Source organism: Rhipicephalus sanguineus, chromosome 10 (assembly GCF_013339695.2).
Source record: "Rhipicephalus sanguineus isolate Rsan-2018 chromosome 10, BIME_Rsan_1.4, whole genome shotgun sequence".
In the NCBI taxonomy this organism is placed as follows: Eukaryota; Metazoa; Arthropoda; class Arachnida; order Ixodida; family Ixodidae; genus Rhipicephalus; species Rhipicephalus sanguineus.
In genome coordinates this window covers 11,200,882-11,221,365 of record NC_051185.1, presented here as the reverse complement: position 1 = coordinate 11,221,365, position 20,484 = coordinate 11,200,882, and the positions used below count along the sequence as shown (strand labels likewise).

Below are 20,484 nucleotides of genomic sequence, written 5' to 3'. Positions count from 1 at the left end.
TTGTAACCTGCTGTAAGCCTGCTAACTTTTCTTCCATCGCTCGCTGCGCCGTTGTTTGCTTGTTGGAAGTTCGACTACGTAATTTAATTTGTAGTACGTAAATTACATTTTCTACCTGCCGCTCGCAAACCGGTAGCAGTTGGTCAAGATGTGCAGTTTCATCCCCGAGCTCGCTAGTGCTTCGCTACAGGGACTCGCACAGTGCACGGTACATCTCTGTGACTCTTAGCATTTCACTCGTATGGACTTATGCTTAGCCCATTACCGCACTTGCAATTTCCCCAGCCATGACAAAGGGCGTCAATCGCAGCCTGCGCGCTGTCTCGATCGCGCGCGCGTGCGTCTGTTTGCGCGTCTCTGCGTGCGTGTTTGCAGCTAACGCAATCTAGCGCCAAATACAAGGTATCGGATGAAGTTCAGCCGACAATAAATTTGTGTCCTTTGCAAATTCTGGCATCTTTTAGAAATTTGATGACGTTTTAAGGTTTTTATCTGACAGGTGAAATGCATTTTGAGGTTGAAGAAACCTGCCATTCTCGCTCTAGCTCAAGACAAGATTTATCCATATTTATTTCACAGTAATCACCAGTCTCTTGTCCTTTGTATGGAAGGAAACTGTGGGTCGGGTGTGTATCTTAGAAGCGTGAAAAGCTGTGCCGGTTGGTTCGTGTTTGGATGCTAGAAACCAGCGAAAGCTCGTAACAAGGACGAAGAAGGAGGAACATTCGTGTATCTTGGATTTGCATTCTGCTAATACTAAACGCATCCGTGTATATCGACCATCAAGGTGAAAAAAGTCAAGGAGGCCCAGACGGTGGCGACACCCAGAAGCCTTTTTATATTCCCAATTCTGTGGGTGCTATGATCGGCCGTGCACCCGGTGCTGCGTGAGCGACCGCGGCCGCAGCCTCGCTGGCCTCCTTCCTGGTGACGCTCAGGAATATCTGCTCCAGCGACGTGTCGGCGATGAAGAAGTCCTGCAGCTTGAACTTCTTCTTGATGCGCGCCATGCGCGTGAACATCTCGCTCCACAATACGCGAACGTGACACAAGCGAAATTCCAGCAGGCCCTGCACAAAACAGACCGCGAGGTTCTGACTAAGCAATATCGGCGATGGGAGCTCCGTTAAAGGGGCCCTGCAACACTTTTCTTAGTTATATTGGAATAGTCTCATTATTGACGTATGACTCTTCACGAGTCATATGCCGCAAAATTTTTTCGAATCCGTCAAGTCTAAGTGGTGTTACCAAATTATAGAGATCACGTTCCGCAGCTTTCTCCCTCAACTCAACGCCGCGAGCGCGCGGAGAGCTAGGCAGCGACTCGAGGGAGGGAGCGCAGACGAGCGAGGCTCCGCCCAAGAGCGCCGGCGGAAATTTTTTAATTTATTTCTCTCTGACGTCTGGGCGCAACCACGTGGTCTGTGCCGCCACTTCCGGTCGGCTTGCGTCGTTCTCGTCGAGCGGAGCCGATGTGTATCGCGCGTGCTTGAAAACTGCGCGTCGGTTTGGTAATGTTGGGTGTGCACCTCGAACGCCGTAGTGTTTTCATCGCTCTGCCAACCATGGAAGCAAACCTGCGCGCTCGTTTGGAACGAATGACAGCTGAGATCGGTTTCGGCCCATACTCCGATACACCGCCTCGTAAGACGGCACTGGCAGACGACCCCGAAGCGCCGCCATTACCGGACGCCAGCATTGTTATCGGAGACACGCTGCGCCCGTGCCTCGGTCGGTCGTGAGAACGTGCCGACGATGCAGTTCTCAGCTGACGAGGCAACACTCGAACGGCTGCCACTCTCAACGGCAACCGGCGATGGTCAAAAGCACAGAAATATTCACGTTTTCGGCACTGCGCATGGCGAAGAAAACGGAACCACGCAACTACGAGCAGACGAGCTGTCGGTGAGACCGGAAGTGCTAATATTAATGTTTGTTCGGTGTTTTTAACGCGATAACAGAACATAAACATACATAATGCCACCTGGATGATGAACTGCGGCGAGCACGAGCCCGCATCGAGCAAAAGCAAACGAAGAAGTCGTTTGGGACAGCGCGCGCTCTCGCTCAGTCTTTGTTGGTTTTGGCGCGGCCATATTATTAGACCTGCGTCAGTCTTTCTGCCAGCGTGGTATTTCTTACCCAGCACCTCCACCAGTTGTCACGTGCGAAAAGGAGACAATATTATCTACTTATTGAACTCAAAATTAACAACGAAAGTAATAATGAGGGTGTTATCGTGATTATAACATCAGCCAATGGTGGAACTGCCGACAATCGCGTCATATTTTGCGGACTAATACATCATTTGTCGAGAGAAGAGGGAGCGATTTTCAGCTGACTTTGAGAATTTATTGTAAATTCCAGGCCGTGCGCATCGCTATAATATTTGGCTGGCGTGTTCTCGGGAGCCTCGACTACCGATCGGCAGTGCTTTTTGAGCATGCTCGAAAAGTGTTGCAGGGCCCCTTTAAGCATGTTGGTAAACCACACAATAAATCTTAGTGCAAATGATTGCGACAACAACAAAAACGACAACGATAATGAAGGAGAAAAAAAATATTTTCGGCCAGTTCTGTGCCATCGGAACCGTTGGAGGGCGAAGCTGTAAGCGGGCGAGTGCATGTGTAATGGCTAGAGAGATCACGTGGTGTAGTAAATCCGCCGCTAGATTTTAAATACGCGCTCTTATACATCTCTTGCATCATCATCATCATGATGACTTTGTTTTATTTATTTATTCACTTCACCTACTGGTCACGTGACCTGCGTGACGCCCACTACTACTACTACTACTACTACTACTACTACTACTACTACTACTACTACTACTACTACTACTACTACTACTACTACGACGACGACGACGACGACACAAGGTAGATTAAGACAGTTACTCTAACGACGTGGCGCAACGTTAGTAACAAGAAAGAAGGGACAAAGAATGCCCTTCTCTCTGACCCTTCTTTGTCCCTTCTCGTCCGTAACGTTACGCCACATCTTTCAAGTAGCTATGCACCACTAGCCCAGCATAGCGTTTTGTTAAGACTAGTCTTCGTTTTATTACTGGGGAACTGACAGCTGGTGCGTAAGCATTATATTGAATTGCATCGTTTGACCAGAATAGGGTACCACTAAGCAACATTAACTAATACTATCAGATGAAGGCCATCATTTAGCAAACACAAGCTCTTGTCTTTAGCAGGCACAACACAAGCGCTCGAGCATCTCTTGTCTAAAGGTTTTTGCGCTTGGTATTATAGAGTATGGAGTGCGAACGGTCTCTAACCCTTATGCTGTGATGAATCTTTCTGTCAACTCACTAGTTACTGCACTCATTAGTAACAATGTTACTGCACTTATTGGTAACAAGTTATGTCTTTTCACGTGCAGATGTTGTGTTAGGAATCAAGGGTGCGCTTTTTTTAGAAAACCATTGCCCGATAATGAGTGGTGGCAGGAAACCTAGGCAGAATAAGGAAGCCCACCTCGTAGCTGTGCACCAGCTCGGCCTCCTTGAAGTTCTTGCGCACGTCTTCGGCAACCTGGCGCTGGTAGAAAAGGTCCTGCTTACGGTCCGGGTACGTCTTGACGCTGATGGTGTATCCCTTGCCGAACTTCTGCTTCAGGTGCGCCAGGGAGCCAAGGCACTGGAGGCGCCCGCCGCCCAGGATGGCGATGCGGTTGCAGAGGAACTCCACGTCCACCAGACTGCGATGTCCGGCAGTATACATACGGCGCCGTTAAAGCAGTATTGCCACGAATACTAAATATTTTCGTATTGTTGCTCTAAATAAAAACCCTGGTGTCGAGAACCCTGAAAAAGAATATAGTGGTGCCTGGAAAGGCGTCGATTATTAAGGCGAAAACCTTAGATGCTTCATCAAGCATATGGGAATTGACCGTTGGTGGCGTCGGTGTCCCGTGTCGGCGGTGTCAACACGAGTGATGCAAAAAATGATCACGTGATGTCCCCATATGACGTCACAGATCGCCGATATCTGTGACGTCACGTGACTGACACCACGTGATGACGTCGTCACACGAAGTCGTCGCTTGGTCAAACGTGGGCCGATCACGGAGCCAGTACACAAAACCAGGTCAGGTGCGGAAAGCTTGCAACGCCTCCGATCCTGGAGGCAGTGCAAGACAACGCTATCTGCATACAGCTTTCGGAGGGTGGCGGGGTAGGATCAATGCATCGACTGAGAAGAAAAAGAAGATGGCTTCCGCCTTAGGCTCGTCTTAGTTGAATGCATAAGGGACCCTGTGAGTTTTTTTATTAGTACCACTACCTTAAAAAACTTCCGGTTTCGTTATCGAGGGGGCGGTTGCACAGTGACGTGTAAACACAGTCTGACGTAACGAGTAGACAGCAACTCGCGAAGCACTAGCAGCAGCTTTGTTTCTGCTGTCAGTTGCACGTGGGGCACGTAAGAGTGAGGCATCGTCCAGCGACTCCGACAGTGATTTTTGCAATTTAAACTGCATGCAAGACGCAGAGTACGCAATCTCGGTGCAACTGTGTTGACTCGTCGCGATAATGACCGTCGCGGTGGGGTTGGCTTGCAGATACTTGGCGACAAAAGCTTTAAAATGGAAGTAAAATATGTTTTATGGGTTGTCTGACTCCGGTGTGTGGAGAGCATTAACACTGCGTATAAAGGAAACGAAAACAAAATGTCCTTTCTGCGATAGATACTTGGCGACAAAAGCTTTAAAATGGAAGTAAAATATGTTTTATGGGTTGTCTGACTCCGGTGTGTGGAGAGCATTAACACTGCGTATAAAGGAAACGAAAACAAAATGTCCCTTCTGCGATACCTTAAAATCGTGTCACCACTCCTTTAAGAGACATTTTATCATTTATGGTATTCCAGCATATGCAACGGCTGTTGAGTAATGCGAGGTCATCACGTTAGGACGGAAAATGAACATGCTGGTTTAGGATGTTCTAGGTGAAAGGAGCATATACGATGACGTATATGAGGGAGCAGCGCAAGCAATGCGGATGTGTGTCGTCATCGGAACCAGGTTAAAGGACGATAGTAGCGACATCTTGAGACACTCATTCTACTAATGGCTTAAGTGCGTGGCTTCCGCGATTGGCTCCGGCAGCGCACCTTTGCGCGTTGCCGGAGCCGATTGCGGAGGCCACGTTGCATATCCAAATTGGATTGAATGGCGACTAGACTACAGTCCATCGGCGATTTGAGAATGCACCAAGTAGCTGCAAGGTGGATCGCGAACGCGCTGGTGTGCAGTGCGGGCACGTCGCGGCATCCCACGACAGCCACGGTAACTACGCAGCTCACAAGGCTCAAATCAGCGTACGGCCGTACACTTTGTGTACGCCGGCATCGCCACAACGTCCCGGAGGCGCATAGTCAACTACATCAGCGCACTGCAGAAGGTAGTCATTTGTCGAGAGAAAAGCGAGTGATTTCTAGGTGAAAAATTAATGGTAAATTCCATGCCGCATGCGGTGCTATAATGTTTGGCTCAGACATTCGCAGAAGCCTCGATTGCCAATTGGCAGCATTTTCTCAAAAAAGTGTTGCAGGCCCCTTTCAGGAAACCATCAGCGTCGTAGAAAAAACCACCAAGAGCCCTAACGCGCTCGCTTGTACGTGAAACGTTCATAAAAGCCTTGTATTCTGCACGATGAGGCATGCACTACAGGTGAACCGGCTTACCTGTGCGAAGTGAGCACGATGGAGTGCTTGCTGACCTTCTGCAGTGCGCTGATGTAGTTGACTATGCGCCTCCGGGACGTTGTGGCGATGCCGGCGTAAGGCTCATCCAGTAGGACCAGACGGGGTAGGCCCAGCATCGAAAGGCACAGCGACAGCTTGCGCTTGTTGCCAGCACTGCACGTCATGCAGAGAACGAGACATTTTACTTGCAGCCAGAATTTGTGGCTGCATGTTCCGTTTCCTTTACTCCTTTAAATGGATAAAGCATCTTGCGCGTCATATGCGACTTCTAGATGGGTATTGAAATAAGGTAGAATTTCAGGGTAAGATGGAAGCTTGGAGAGATGAAAAAACATAGCGTAGCAGCAGCAGAAACCTCCGTTAAATCAAATAATGTTAGAAACCGCTTATCCCCACCGGGCTAGTCGACATCCCTAGTCCGGGACGTCATTGGTCGAAGCCGCCGCGCGAGCCCGCTAGCCCAGAGTTTGCCGCTCCTCTAGTTCTGAGTTACTGAGCAGAGTCGCCTCCCAGTCCTGTTTCGGGGGGCTGTGGATTGGAGTTAATTTTGGGTTAAGGTGGCAGGTCCGGATTATATGGTGTCGGACACTCCACCAAAGTACTGGCACTGCCCAGTGGCGTAGGCAGAAATTTTTTCCGGGGGGGGGGGGGGGGGCACGCTTCTGATCTGACGGTGGGGTCCGGGCAGGTAAGTGTGTCCGAGTGTAATTCCGTGCTCTGTAACACATGGCAGAAAAAAAAATCTGGGGGGGAGGGGCACGGGCCCGGTGTGCCCCCCCCCCCCCTGCTACGCTACTGGCACTGCCCACTTATATTAAGGTCGTGAAGTTTTAGTACGGCTGGACATAGCAGCGTGTTTGTAGGCGCCGCAGGACACGCTCCTCCGTTTTCGCGTAGCGACACACCGCCTGTTCTAAATAGGTATTGAGATTTATATAACAGAAAATCCCCCTGCTATTTATAGACGACAGGTAGGCTCCATAGAAAAAAATGGATTTCTGAAACTTCTCTCATGATGTATTGTGCGAATGGGCAGACGTTATAGGAATTCCCTTGTTATGTTAAGACGATAGTACACAGACAGGCCAGTTTAATGCATATCAAGTTAACAATAATAATAATATCTGGGGTTTAAAGAGGGTGGCTACTTGGGCTGGTTGGTACTGCATTCTAAAAGGAAAAATACGTTCTTTGTGCGCAAAACGTTGCAGAAAAGACGATAGATAGGACAGAACGCACACTTACAACCAGTTTATTGTTTAGATGGCACGAAAATATATACACTCATGAGGGCGAGGAGATGACACACAGAGAAAGGGAAAGTGATGGTGCACGTGCAAAAGCATCTTATTCACATCTTGAAATCATATTTCATCTAAGAATATACTCGTATTCATTGTCAAACAAGTTGATAGACGGGGCACTTACACACTCAGTTCCTGCCTTGCGAATCAAAAAAGCTTCGTGAATTTTGGATAAGTTTTGCGCACAAAGAACGTATTTTTCCTTTTAGAATCTGGGGTTTAACGTCCCCAAACCACAATATTATTATGAGGGACGCCGTAGTGGAGGGCTCCGGAAATTTCGACCACCTGGGGTTCTTTAACGTGCACCTAAATCTAAGTACACGGGCCTCAAACATTTTTACCTCCATCGAAAATGCAGCCGCCGTGGCCGGGATTCAGTCGAGCGCTATAACCACAAGAACACCGTTGCGAGGCGACGCATCTCAAGTCAGTGTTAGCCAAAATGCAAGACACGAAATAGAGTTTCATGTCGGAAATGCACGGTGTTGCTTTCTGTAGTCACATATTTCATCTTCAGCTTTCTGGCCTTAAAAAATTTTTTTACAATAACCCTTAAAATATTGCCACGCGTGTTTTATTTCGATGTATTCCGATTTAACCTGCAAGGACTGTTAGCAACGCTGGGCGCAGATTGCGATACAATGTTTGAGATGATTCGCAGTTGTTTGAGCTCATTTTCTTAAGATTGCGCGTAGAACGCGAATAGTTTATTCGACAGCTTACGCGAGCACCAGTGACAAGGCTCGAATGTTCGAGGCCGCATGTATAAATGCCGACGCACCCCACAGCAGATCAGATTATCGACGGCCGACGCTCTGTTCGCCGCTGTCAGTGTAAAGCATCTATTCCTTGTAGTTTGACTTTTCGTTTCCCGGGCGCAAGTTCGCCCAAATAAAGAGCTTCGTCTTCAACACCCGCCTGCTGCCTTCGTCAAAGTCACGACCACGTGATAATACCTTCGAATATCTACCGTCAAATATTTTCAAATATGGAGCACTTTTCACATTCACCAAATGATAGCGATTGTTTTCGTTAATTGCGTTACGTTTATTTTTTTTCTTAGCAGTGTCTGGCATTACAATAACGCACCTGTACGTGGAGACGAGCTGCTCTCCGATTTCATCGAGGTGGAATACGTCCAGCAACACGTTGAGGTATTCGGTAGTCATGGAGATGCCAATGAGACGCCCAAAGAGGACGAGCGTCTCAATGCCCGTCAGCATGTCCAGCAGGCCGTCACGCTGCGGGCAGTAGCCGATGTAGCGCTGGAACTGCGTTCATGTGCAGATGCGGAGCAGTAGAATTCAGCTGTCGGTCGATCGGTCGATCTTTCGTGTAGGTTTTTTAACTATAGTAGCAATTTTCAGGAAAAGTAATGTAAAAAATTTCGGAGCCCCTCCCCAATCGGGAAAACGGGGGCAAACAAAGCTTGGCATGCGCGTGCCTCACCTCTTTCTTTCTTTCTTTCTTTCTTTCTTTCTTTCTTTCTTTCTTTCTTTCTTTCTTTCTTTCTTTCTTTCTTTCTTTCTTTCTTTCTTTCTTTCTTTCTTTCTTTCTTTCTTATTGCGCATTCTTCCCTCCCAACTTTTTCCTTCCTCCATGTGGGAATCGGGCCTTCACCCACGTGCTTATACACGTGACATTTTTGTGCTACAAGAAACAACGACGGTCATGCATGAAACAGCGAAAGGCAACAATGAAAGGCAATGATGAAATGCGGCAACATGAAATGACAAGTCACCTCGATCAGTGGCGTAGCCAGGGGGTGGCACACCGAGCCCGTGCCCCTCCCCCCCGAAATTCTTTTTCCCATAGGATACAGAACAAAAAATGACACTCGACCACACTTATCTGCCCAGACCCCATGTCGCATCAAGAAGGTGACCCCCCCCCCCCCCTCTGAAAAAAGTTCCTGCCTACGCCACTGACCTCGATAAAAGTTTGGATTACCATATCAAACGGCTTAAGGCCGACAAGCCCACAATCGAAGGAGCTTTAGCTATTGGAAAACGATCCATACAAATACGCATGTCACCGGCGCAACTTCGAGGGCTGCATTTCTGCCCACCCACACTTCTGTACCCTCGCTAGCGCTGGGTTACAGCGTCACAAATTTAGGTGGCCACCGCCACCTAAATCTGCAACTCATAAAAGATTCACATCAAAAAGCACAAACAACTCACTTGCTGTCTTTGGTTAACAATTGAGAAACCCGCGGCGAAAGCGTCCCCTTCGTGTGGCAGCATCTGGCCCGTCAGTATGCGAAACATGGTCGTCTTGCCCGCGCCATTGACGCCCAGAAGGCCGAAGCACTCGGCAGGGCGGACCGTGAAACTTAGCCCCTGCACGCAACCGCACGCACTTCAGCAGCTGCCGGATCTTCACGCTGTGATTGAGTAGGTTGTTCGTAGACAACAAGACTAAGTGCTGAAAGAGTTTGTACTAGTCGACTCCAACAAAATAAATTGAAACTAGTTTCACGCCTGAAAAATCTGAGAAAAGAGTGGAGCTGGCAAGCAAGCGCCTCCACGTGGCGAACGCAGATTGCGTTCTTTCTTCATCTTCTTTCATCTTTCTTTCTTTCTTTGTCTCTTACTACATTGCCCTCTCTCTTCCTTTCCATCCTCTTAACCCTCACATAACTCCTCCTCGACCGCACTTCTCTTTCCCACCCCTTGCTATGCTATTACTGTACATTGTTATGCTATGGTTTACCCTTTCACCTCCTCCTCTGCCTAGCATCAGTCCTCCTCACCCTCGCTTACCTTTCCCTTCTTTATAAACTGTACTATACAAACCCACGCCATGATTTACCCTTTCTCTCCTCCTTTCCTTCATACTGGCTGACAGCACGATAGACACAGAGGAAAGGCAAAGAAAACGGAACACGGCTGTGACTATCAACAACTGAGGCTTGATGATCGGCTTTGTAACCCCTTGCAATGTTTGCTGCCCATTTTACTTTTTTTGTATTATTGATAATCTATTGTGTTCGCCTGACTTGGGTTTGGTCCCGTTTTGTGCGCGTTATATATGCGCGGTTCAACCATATTTTCCTTATCGGAAGCATAGTCTATTCAAAAATGCATATCCAGATTTTCCCGAATATTCGTCCAAGGCCGAATATCCGGCAAAAGAGGCGAATGTTCGGACAAATTCGAATATTTGAGGAAATGGCAACTTACAAGTGCTACGCATTCTTACTTTTGAAGTAAAACGTCGCTAATGCGTACCCGTTGAGTTACGTTGTACTTCGCTGCTACCGCATACTACCGTTAAGTGCACATTTATGTTTCATTCCCGGCAATTGGATATGTTTTACAGTAATAATTCTGAAATATGCATGACGCACGCATAATTTGTGTGAGCGGATAGATTATATACACAACACAGTCTGTGCAAGAAGTGCATAGTATGTGTGATGACGAACATATTTACTTAAGAACAATGCCTAATGCTTGCTAGTGCTGACTAATGTTGACCGCTTTTGGCTCATACTGACAGTCTGATGTTGTAACAATGTGTCAAAATAATGCATGTGTTCTACCATGGATCTGTCTAACTCAATGCGCTTCTCACACAGCGTCTGTTCCGCTTTCGGAAACAGTTTTTGTGAGGGTGATGTTTGAATGGTAAGCTTGGTTCAGAACCACGAGGCACTTGCCTGTAGTACTTCGTGGGTGTCGACGTAGCCGTAGGCCTTGTAGAGGCGGTGAGCGTACATGAAGGGCTTCGTAGCAGAGGGTGCCATTTTACCGGCCGCAAGTTCGCTGACCACTTTGTCCTCTTGCAGGACGTCGGTGTCCTGGAGCCTTCCGGTGCGCTACACAGAAGCGTTGCTACAAATGTTTCGGGCACTTGTATCAGATGCGCGGTTAGCTTAACAACAGCGAAATATGCGATGGTATTCAAATGACGCGCTGGTAAAGTGGTAACAGGCATCGGTTCAGTGCAAGATTGGTCGGTTGCAATGATTAGTTACCCCGCGTCTCTCTCATCTTTTAAGGCGAAAGCATTAGATGCTTTATCAAACGAGAAAATTGATCGTCGGCGTCCCGCGGCATTAGTGTCAACACGAGTGATGCGAAAAATTCTACGTGGTGACGTCACGTCATTACGTCATCATGACATCACAGGCAGCCAAAATGTGTGACGTCATCATGACATCAGTATGACGTCACACACTGTAACGCCTGATGCTAACGTCATTGCATGAAATCGTCGCCTGGTCAAAGGTGGGCCGATCACGGAGGCAGTGCAAAACCACGTTAGGCGCAGGAAGCTTTCGGAGGGGAGCGGGGGAGGATCAATACGAGACTGAGAAGAAAAAGAAGATGGCTTTCTCCTTCGAGTCGTTCTAGGCGAATGCATAAGGGACCCTGTGAGTTTTTTTTTTTTTTTTCATGTAACTTAATTTGCATAAAACTCTTGCGAGGGATTAACGGAAAACGTCAAATTCTTGCTCAAACACGCTTATGTACCTCTATGCTTCCCGTCAGACTCATACCCTACAACAATCTGTATAACCCGCTCCTAGTAAGAACACTGACTAACAGTGAGTATAAAGTCTGCACCCGTCGGAAGGCCACAGTAGCCGCAAAGCCAATTGTGCACACTTCCGATGAGGAAATACCTGATCGTTCTGTGGCGTAATGACGTAAGAAAAAAATTGCTAAGCCTCGATACCACTTTGCCAGCAGAGCTAAAACGTACCTAGCAGCGACACTTATGTGGAAGCATTGCTCAACCAAGCCACTTGATGCTATCACGCTGTGGCCTATGGGAAAATGCGAGTAGTAATCATTGGGATAGCGGTCACTGTTATGTATGTATGTATGTATGTATGTATGTATGTATGTATGTATGTATGTATGTATGTATGTATGTATGTATGTATGCATGCATGCATGCATGCATGTATGTATGTATGTATGTATGTATGTATGTATGTACGTATGTACGTACGTACGTACGTATGCATGTATGTATGTATGTATGTATGTATGTATGTATGTATGTATGTATGTATGTACGTACGTACGTACGTACGTATGTATGTATGTATGTATGTATGTATGTATGTATGTATGTATGTATGTATGTATGTATGTATGTATGTATGCATGCATGTATGTATGCATGCATGCATGTATGTATGTATGTATGTATGTATGTATGTATGTATGTATGTATGTATGTATGTATGTATGTATGTATGTATGGACACATGCATACTGCTATACAAAACATCGAAGATAGATAGATAGATAGATAGATAGATAGATAGATAGATAGATAGATAGATAGATAGATAGATAGATAGATAGATAGATAGATAGATAGATAGATAGATAGATAGATAGATACCTTCTTTCCTGGGCCGAGGCCTTGTGCGATGTGCTGCGCAGGCGGCTTGGGAACGTAAAGATCATGTGGTTGTTCGGGCAGGCTCAACCATCGGTCTAGCGGCAGACGCCAGGACTCGATGAAGAGCAACAGGACGAAGACCACGACGCCTTCGATTGACAGCATGAGCACTTCGTAGTAGGCTGAATAGGCGTTCATGTCCAGCGGATGGATGACGTACTCGGAAGGGTTTGGCTCGTGCAGGTCTGCGCAGCATGAAGTCGTGGTCTTGAGCAACCATTTTATTGCGATAGCAATTACATGGACACTCTCAGCGGGTTCCTTGCCGTCAGCGCCGCCGTGCCGTTCCATTACACACACACACACACACACACACACACACACACACACACACACACACACACACACACATTATATATATATATATATATATATATATATATATATATATATATATATATATAACCCATAAAGCAAAATATTTCAGAATAAATTTTTTTTTAAGCGCGCCACCGGGGATTCGCAACTACGAGCCCGCGCTCCGCAGCGCGATGCGTTTAACCGCTTGGTCAGAACTTATGCATCCTCCAGCATTCTAACAGCGAGCTATTTATATACACCATTTACTGTTGGTGGTGGCAGAGGGCAGAGGCTTTCTTCGCTATCGTCCGTGAGAATGCGCAAAGGGCGAAAGGGCGCGCTTAGGACGTCGCAGCGCCCGTTTTTCAAAGGGGTGGGGCTGCCCGCCCTCGGCACTGTACTTTGACCTACAAAGCAGGGGCGTAGCCAGAAATTTTTTTCGGGGGGGGTTCAACCATACTTTATGTATGTTCGTGCGTGCGTTTGTATGTGTGCGTGCCTATATACGCAAGCAAAACTGAAAAATTTCGGGGGGGTAGGGGGTTTGAACCCCCCCAACCCCCCCTTGGCTACGCCCCTGCTACAAAGTGTGGTAGCCTCTGTTGGAGCGCTTATCTTTTTCATCGCAAAGTTTGCTTTGAAGCCGTAGACCACACGCAGGTTTCTTCGCTTGCTGCTGCAGCCCTGTTTGCTAAATGAGTGAGCTGCTAGCCTTTTTTCGTATGACATTCCAAATTGTTATCACATTCATTGCTTCGACCTTGCGGGAAACTGTGGCTCTATTTGGTCACGACAACGACGCGTTTCCTCAAATGTCCAGGACATGGCTCTTCTGTTGTGTGGGTACTCGTTAAAAATTTATTCTAGTTCTCTTCTTTTTTTATGTTACTTATCTGTAAAGGCGGTGGAACCGAATCAGGCAGATTCTTTAACTTATTGGGGCGTGTTACTGTCTTCACAAATGTACACGCCAGAATGGGCCCGTCTTTTTCAAGTTTTGTCGCCATTTGACTGCTTCCAAATCGCAACCTTGACTACTTGAAACCTTGACAACCTTGAAAAAAACCTTACTAGATCTGTTTATATAAATGTGTTGGAACTACTCATATTCGTATATTTACAGCAGCCGGTTTTACTAAAGTGATTGCACATTAAAACATACATTGGTGTTTGTTTGTTTTTCAGTTCAACAACGTCGATTAGGTAACTACTTTTGGTAGTAGCATTTGTATATACTGCGGCTACATAGACTTGCTTAGATGTTTCGTCCTGTCACTGCTGCTGTACGGGTGACCAGAGCTTAGTCAAGCTGCGCAAGCGCAGCTTTTTTCTCTGGTCCCCTATTTTCGCAGTGACAATGCACTGTATTGTCTGAAGCGAAAATAAAATTTGATTTGATTGATTGATTGATTGATTGATTGATTGATTGATTGATTGATTGATTGATTGATTGATTGATTGATTGATTGATTGATTGATTGATTGAATGTCTACCAAGAGGTGAAGGGCATTATGCCGTAAGAAATGTACGCCTCTGCTTCCGTGCAGCAGCGGGAGGCATTTACGTCTAACTTTTGCCTCTAATGCTTCGTCGTCAAGTTCCTAGCTAGCTGTATCTTTCTTTTGGACACTTGACCGATACTCGGTAAAACCAGTGTAGCGAAAATAAGTAATACAGTTGGCAGATACTCGGAGAAACTATTGCAGCGAAAATAACAGCACCAGCGAAATCCTATCTGTTCTCTCTACTTCACTCAGTATACAATGGGTTCACCAATTTAAAGCTTTAGGAAGCATTTGCATGCCTAGAACGACAAGGTTGACATATATAGTAGGAATTCATCACAGCAAAAGGCAAGCGCGTAGAGACGAATACGAATGAAAAATGAAAATGAAAAAGTCTTTGTATTGCATTTCTCTCCTTCCCATCTATCAGCGTCTGTACAAGTGCTTTATTGCCATGATGAATATAAACGTCATCGTAAGCTTTCCTGGTTACTCGGTTACAACCTAAAGAAAAAAAATGTCAGCTTCGCCCACAGAACCGCGGCGCACCTGCGCTTCACCTGTGAAAGACAGTCGTGCCAGCCGGTTTCCACTCGAATCATAAGCACCTCTTCTCGGCTAATGTAGGCACTACGCATGTTGTGAGTTAAGGGTTCGTCGTTACTACTTAAAACATTACGTTCGCTTGAGCATCGATCTCAGCATTCCCGACGAAACTCACCAGGAGGTTGAAGTTTCCGACTTAAAACCAGCGACACAAACGATTGTCTGAATGGTAAAGTCAACTATCTGAGACGCTCGAGAACCGCTTCGTGTAACACAAAGAGTTAGCGCTATTGGTTGGAGCATTTATGCAAATTCTCTGTGGGAGGGACAGTGATGGTTGTGGGAGGAGCTGACATTTTTCTTAAGTTGTAACCGAGTATAGATGGCTTGCAATGACGTCGCTGAAACCGCCATGTTGGTGCACTGCATGGTAGGACGCAAGGTTTGTGACATCGCGTTAATGTTATAATTGCATCACTTCCAAGTTCTTTTCTTATTGACGCCCATAGGCCAATAATAATGTGGCCGCATCGTTATCATATTAAAGCATGCTAAGCGAAATGTGATTATGCTGCATTTACGTCATCAAAGCCGCCATCTTGGTTCACCAGTACGTTATGAAGCTGCGTTTATGACGTCACGTACAAGTGTGTATGTTTATGTTGATTCACTATTGGTCTCCGTTTCCTGCGCTTTGTGCTACAAGGCTGACATGGAGGTGTATACTCACGCTTGCAGCACTGCAGGAGCGACATCCGGCCAGAGACGTCGGCCGCGTGGCAGTAGTTCTCGAGCTCGGCGTCGCCGGTGCGGCACAGCGCGTTCTCGTAGGCGAGCTCCAGTATCTTGGTCATGCCTCGCGAGTACGAGTACGACGGTAGCAGCCGCAGCACGTCCAGCGCCAAGCGAATAAACGTGACAAGGCTGGAGCTCATCTCGTTTACGGCGTACGGCTCTGTTAACACCGCACCCAGGCAGCCAGCGGACGCTGAAGAAGACGATAATGATCGGAAGGCAAGAATTATGCGCTAGTGACACTCCAAACTCACTTCGCTGCCACAGAGTGTGTAGCCTCGGCAGTAGTGTCTCGAAAATAAGCAAATTATTATCGGAAGCTGAGTTCAGAGTATTTTTTTAAATTTCCGGTATTAGGAATATTGTTATGCATTAAAACATACTATACCACAAAAAAATGCTTTACTATTCTCGCCCCAGGCAACTTGCAGTCACGGCTGCCAGGGGCATTACCAGCACACGCAGGCTAGAGTGCCTCTAACGCAGGCAATTGCCGCATCCACCGCGTTTGTACCTTAAGTTTAATTAAGGTCCGCTTATAGTTGTAACACATTACTACTTAATAAACATTGCCTGAATAACAAATATCTGTAGTGCTACTTAATTACCCATCGCCATTACCGTCATTTCCAAAGTGCACTTCTCTTTTATGTGTAGCAGCACGCCGCCAAAGTGACATTCTGTAGAAAAAGTGCACGTGCTCAAAATGACACTAAAATTGGCAGTGTGACCGGGGTTCAAGTATTGCCCACTTATCAGCGCAGTGCGGCAGGGTGTTAGGTCTTCTTTAGATTAACCGATACCTTGCATTAAGCACTGTCAAGTACTTTTCATTACTTCATTACTTCAGGACTGTCACGTAGCGACGCGCACTGTTCACCGCGGCTTATTCTGTATGACAGCTACAAATCAAAGCAAAACGAACTGTTGCTTACACACGATAAATGTTGAGATGACTAGCGTGGAGAATCCAACGTTGGGATTGTTGAACAGGAAGGAGCATATGTAGATCATTGGAAGCGCAGCATAGCCGTGGAGCAGGTTCAACAGGAAGATAAGTTCTGCAGCAGAGAAATATTGCAGGTAGGCGACTTGCAAGGCAACTAGGAAAGCAAGAATCACCGCTGGTTGAAAGTTAAAAAGAACCACTATCGCGTGCGATATTCAGAGAATGAACAAAACAAGCCAATGCCAAAGGCAGTTTTAAGAAGTCAATTATTTCAAGGCGGTACAAAAAACGGTGTTGCTTTGAAATACCGCCAGGTGGGTCCTATTTATTTAAAATTGCTGATACATTGTCCGAGGAGGCAAGGCGACTGTGCATACAACGACAAACGAAATGATGCGTTTAAGAAAAACTTGTATTACTAGGCTGTCAGCGTGATTTATTGAAGCTTCTGTTCCTGTAGGAGAAGAAGATCATCTATATGAGCTCCTCCTTGCAACCTATGGTGTTAACGCATCCTGACCACTGGGAAGGGTTAGTCTAGTTGATAACTGATAAATGTCATGATAGTTCGAGGGATAGCTTGCTAGTGGAGAGTAGTTTGAAGAATTCAAGTCAGCCTTTCTTCTAAGCTCGAGTGATTGGATGTAATTCATTTGCATTAATACACAGTGGAACAAGATATTTTTAAAGTTTGTTAGGTATAAATGTAACGGCCTTCCTCGAGATTATTTAAAACCTGTTAATGTAACGATGCATGCACATTCCAGCATGGCCCGAACCACTGATAAGCACAGCATTCTAACGCATGAAAGCTCTTCTGTGCCTTAAAATATACAATTTTCGCGAATATTATTAGCACGTTACTCCTATGAACGTATTACGCGGTAGAGTGTTATTGATGGTGACTTCTGTATATATGACACTCCAAGGCTTCCACTAAACGCGCAGAACAAGAAAGAAAGGAGGAACTCACGAATATCGCTCATCGTGAGCGGTGTTTGCGGAATCAGGGACAGCGGCGGCAAAACCGTCAGTGCCGTCCCCATGTAGAACATGAAGTCGAAGGCGAAGTTTATCATCCAGTAGAGTAGCGGGCTGACGCCCGCGATCATGTGCAGGTGCTTCACCTGCAAGCATGTGCGCAGCCAAACCCCATGGCACTCTGTAACTGACAAACAGTTCACTAATTGACTACAGCGACTACCGTAGGTGTTTCAGTCAGCAGTTACGTACAGTCGACCACAAAAAAAGTAACACGGTCCTTTATGCATTTGCCTAAGACGACTGGCAGGCGAAAGCCATCTTCTTATTCTCAGTAGATGTATTGATCGTCCTCCACCTCCGAAAGCTTCGTGCACCTGACGTGGTTTTGCACAGCCTCGGTGATCGGTTCACCTTTGACCAAGTGACGCTGTCATATGATGAAGTCATCGTGTTGTGCCACTTTACTTGACGCCGTAGTGACGTAACAATATTTTTTTCGATCTGTGACATGATGCGTCATGAGATGACGCCATCACGCGATTTTTCGCATGACTCCTGTTGACTCCGACGGCAAATTTTCGTTCTTTGATGAGACATCTAAGGCTTTCGCCATAATACGGTCCACGCGAGCGCGTGCCGCAATGTAGATCTGCCCAATCAGAGCCACCTGCAGTGCCGCCTGCAGATCAATTGTTTAGACTACGGGTCTTTTGCATACGGTAACTGCGTCACCGTTCAGCAATATGGCGCTCTGACGATGTGAAAAGCGTCACTTTGACGCCTAAAAAATTGCGACCTCTATTTTCTTAAAATTAAAATGGCGCTGACGTGATGTGCAAAGCTAAATTTTATATTTTCTAAGTTCGGCTTCTTCTTTGTAAGCACATTACAAAGGCAAAGCACGCTTTACAGGCGCCATGACTACAGATACGGACATGTATTTGGTGAAAGAGCGTCATTGTAATCGTTATCTGAAACACTTTCAACCCCTAGCTTAGCTTCATATTTCGATAGAAATGCTGGAAGGTGAGGGGGGCTGCATTTCTTGAAAGCACCCCTCACCAATTATCTCCCATTTTCCGTTTCACTTGTGCAGAGTAACAGGGCACCAGCTCAAGTTTATCTCTTTGCCTTCTTTAATTTACACACTCTCTCTCTTCTCGTACATATTTCTTTCCAAATATGAAGCATTCCGTCCTGTCTTGCAAGGAGGCATACGAAGAAAGGGAAATTGACAACCACCCGTTTGTAGCCACCCGAAGCCACAAGGAAATCCATGCAGATTCCGCAGAAAGAAAGCTCTTAGTTGCCGAAAAATTCGTCCTGGTACGGGGATCGAAGCCAGGACCAACGTCTATCCGGAAGGGTCGCTCTGCCGATTGAGCTAACCTAGAAGTTAGCAATTGGCAACGTGAGGGCGAAATAATGACAGCGCTGCCATTTCTTCCTAGAATGCCCCGAAAAGGCGTTGGTCCTAGCTTCGATTCCTTGGACGAACTTCGATTCATAGAACAAGTCCTAGGACGAATTTTTCGGCAACTAAGAACTTTCTTTCTTAGAAATCCCTATAAATTTCCTTATGGCTTCGTACTACAAACGGGTGGTTGTCAGTTTTCCTTTCTTAACCCTTGCGCCTCCTTGAGAGTTTCCGTAGAGCTGATTTTCAAAGAGGCGTACCTGCAGCGCCCTCTCCGCGATGGGGAACATCACGAAGTTGCTGCACATGAGGCTAGAGACGAGGGGAAAGAAGATGGAGCGCAGGATCTTGGGCAGCATCATGCGGTACGTGCTCTGGCTGCGAATGTCCTCCTCGATGCTCTTGGTGGCGGCACCGTCGCGCTCTTCCTCACTCCCCCTGGACGTGACGTCGAAGCCGAACTCGGCCGTCGTCACGTTGGTCACGTTACGCAGCCGAGCGGTGTTGTACAGCCCAAGCACGAGGGGCGCCATGTGCTGGATCTGGCCATTGTACCACAGTACGTTTCTGCGAGAAGTTAGGTTTTAAAATTTACATCCACTGTTCTAGGGTGGAAGTGGGTTAATAGACTTAGGGTTTTTTCACAATGCGAAATCTCAAATTATGAAAGGGATAATTGACAGCCACTCAGGTGGCTGTCAGTCATCCCTTTCATAACCATGCCGCCACCTTGCGGGATTCCGCAGAACTCATTTGCACGGAATCTTAATTTCCAATAGAGTGCGTAACCGAGAGATGCGCAAAGGGGGCATAACACCTCGCTAGGCTGCAAGATTGAGCCGAGGGTTTCCTAGACATTGTCGCATAACCTTTGAGCAAAAACAGCTAAAGAACACCTAGAAAGACACGAGGAAACGTTTGCTTAGCATGACGCAAACCTATCAAATCAGGAAGGAAGCACTTCTGCTCTGCCCTTTGTTTTCGCTCTGATCTATAACTAAGCTTCACGTTCGGATAAACAAACGGGTACCGTAGGGACAAAAATGAAAGCTGAGCATGGCGACACTTCATTTTTCTGAACATTCGGAAAGCCGGAAGTAAGAGCTTTACCAGAAGTGCTTGGAAAAGGAACATGATTGTCAGTCGTTGCACGTGCCACTAAAAAGTGTGTACACACTGACTTCGTACCCCCGCAGCGTCGTGACGTTACGCTCCGCAGTCGAGGAAAGCAATCGACAACGGGTTCATTCGCGCAAACCATTCTCCGCGACTTGGACACCCTCAAACCATCGTGGAAAGGACTACGAACTCACCCAGACTTCTTGGTCATCTGAACGGCGAAGTGGGTGTCGAATACGTATGCGTAGAGAGACTCCTTCGAATCGTCAAGGAGCATCTGGGATAGGTCGACGCTTGCGTCGATCGAGCTCACGTCGAAACTGGGTCCGAACATTGGCTCCAGCCAGCGTTGGCGGAAATAGTCTTGCGTATCCGCCTGGACAAAACCCTGTGCATGCAGACGAAGAAGAGCCCGAA

At 46.8% G+C, this 20,484-nt stretch overlaps 1 protein-coding gene across 1 annotated transcript; it reads right to left on the bottom strand.

Moving 5' to 3' along the window:
* Nucleotides 1-820: 820 nt before the first annotated feature.
* On the bottom strand, nucleotides 821-20,454 carry LOC119372346 (ATP-binding cassette sub-family A member 2-like). Its single transcript, XM_037642820.2, has 12 exons — nucleotides 20,262-20,454; nucleotides 19,209-19,515; nucleotides 17,521-17,674; nucleotides 16,534-16,659; nucleotides 15,534-15,791; nucleotides 12,392-12,636; nucleotides 10,689-10,847; nucleotides 9,208-9,366; nucleotides 8,114-8,295; nucleotides 5,697-5,870; nucleotides 3,489-3,711; nucleotides 821-1,070 (listed from the first exon to the last, which is right to left on the bottom strand). Exons 1-12 carry the CDS (start codon nucleotides 20,399-20,401, stop codon nucleotides 837-839), a joined length of 2,361 nt encoding a protein of 786 aa, XP_037498748.2. The 5' UTR covers nucleotides 20,402-20,454; the 3' UTR covers nucleotides 821-836.
* Between the last annotated feature and the right edge of the window lie 30 nt (nucleotides 20,455-20,484).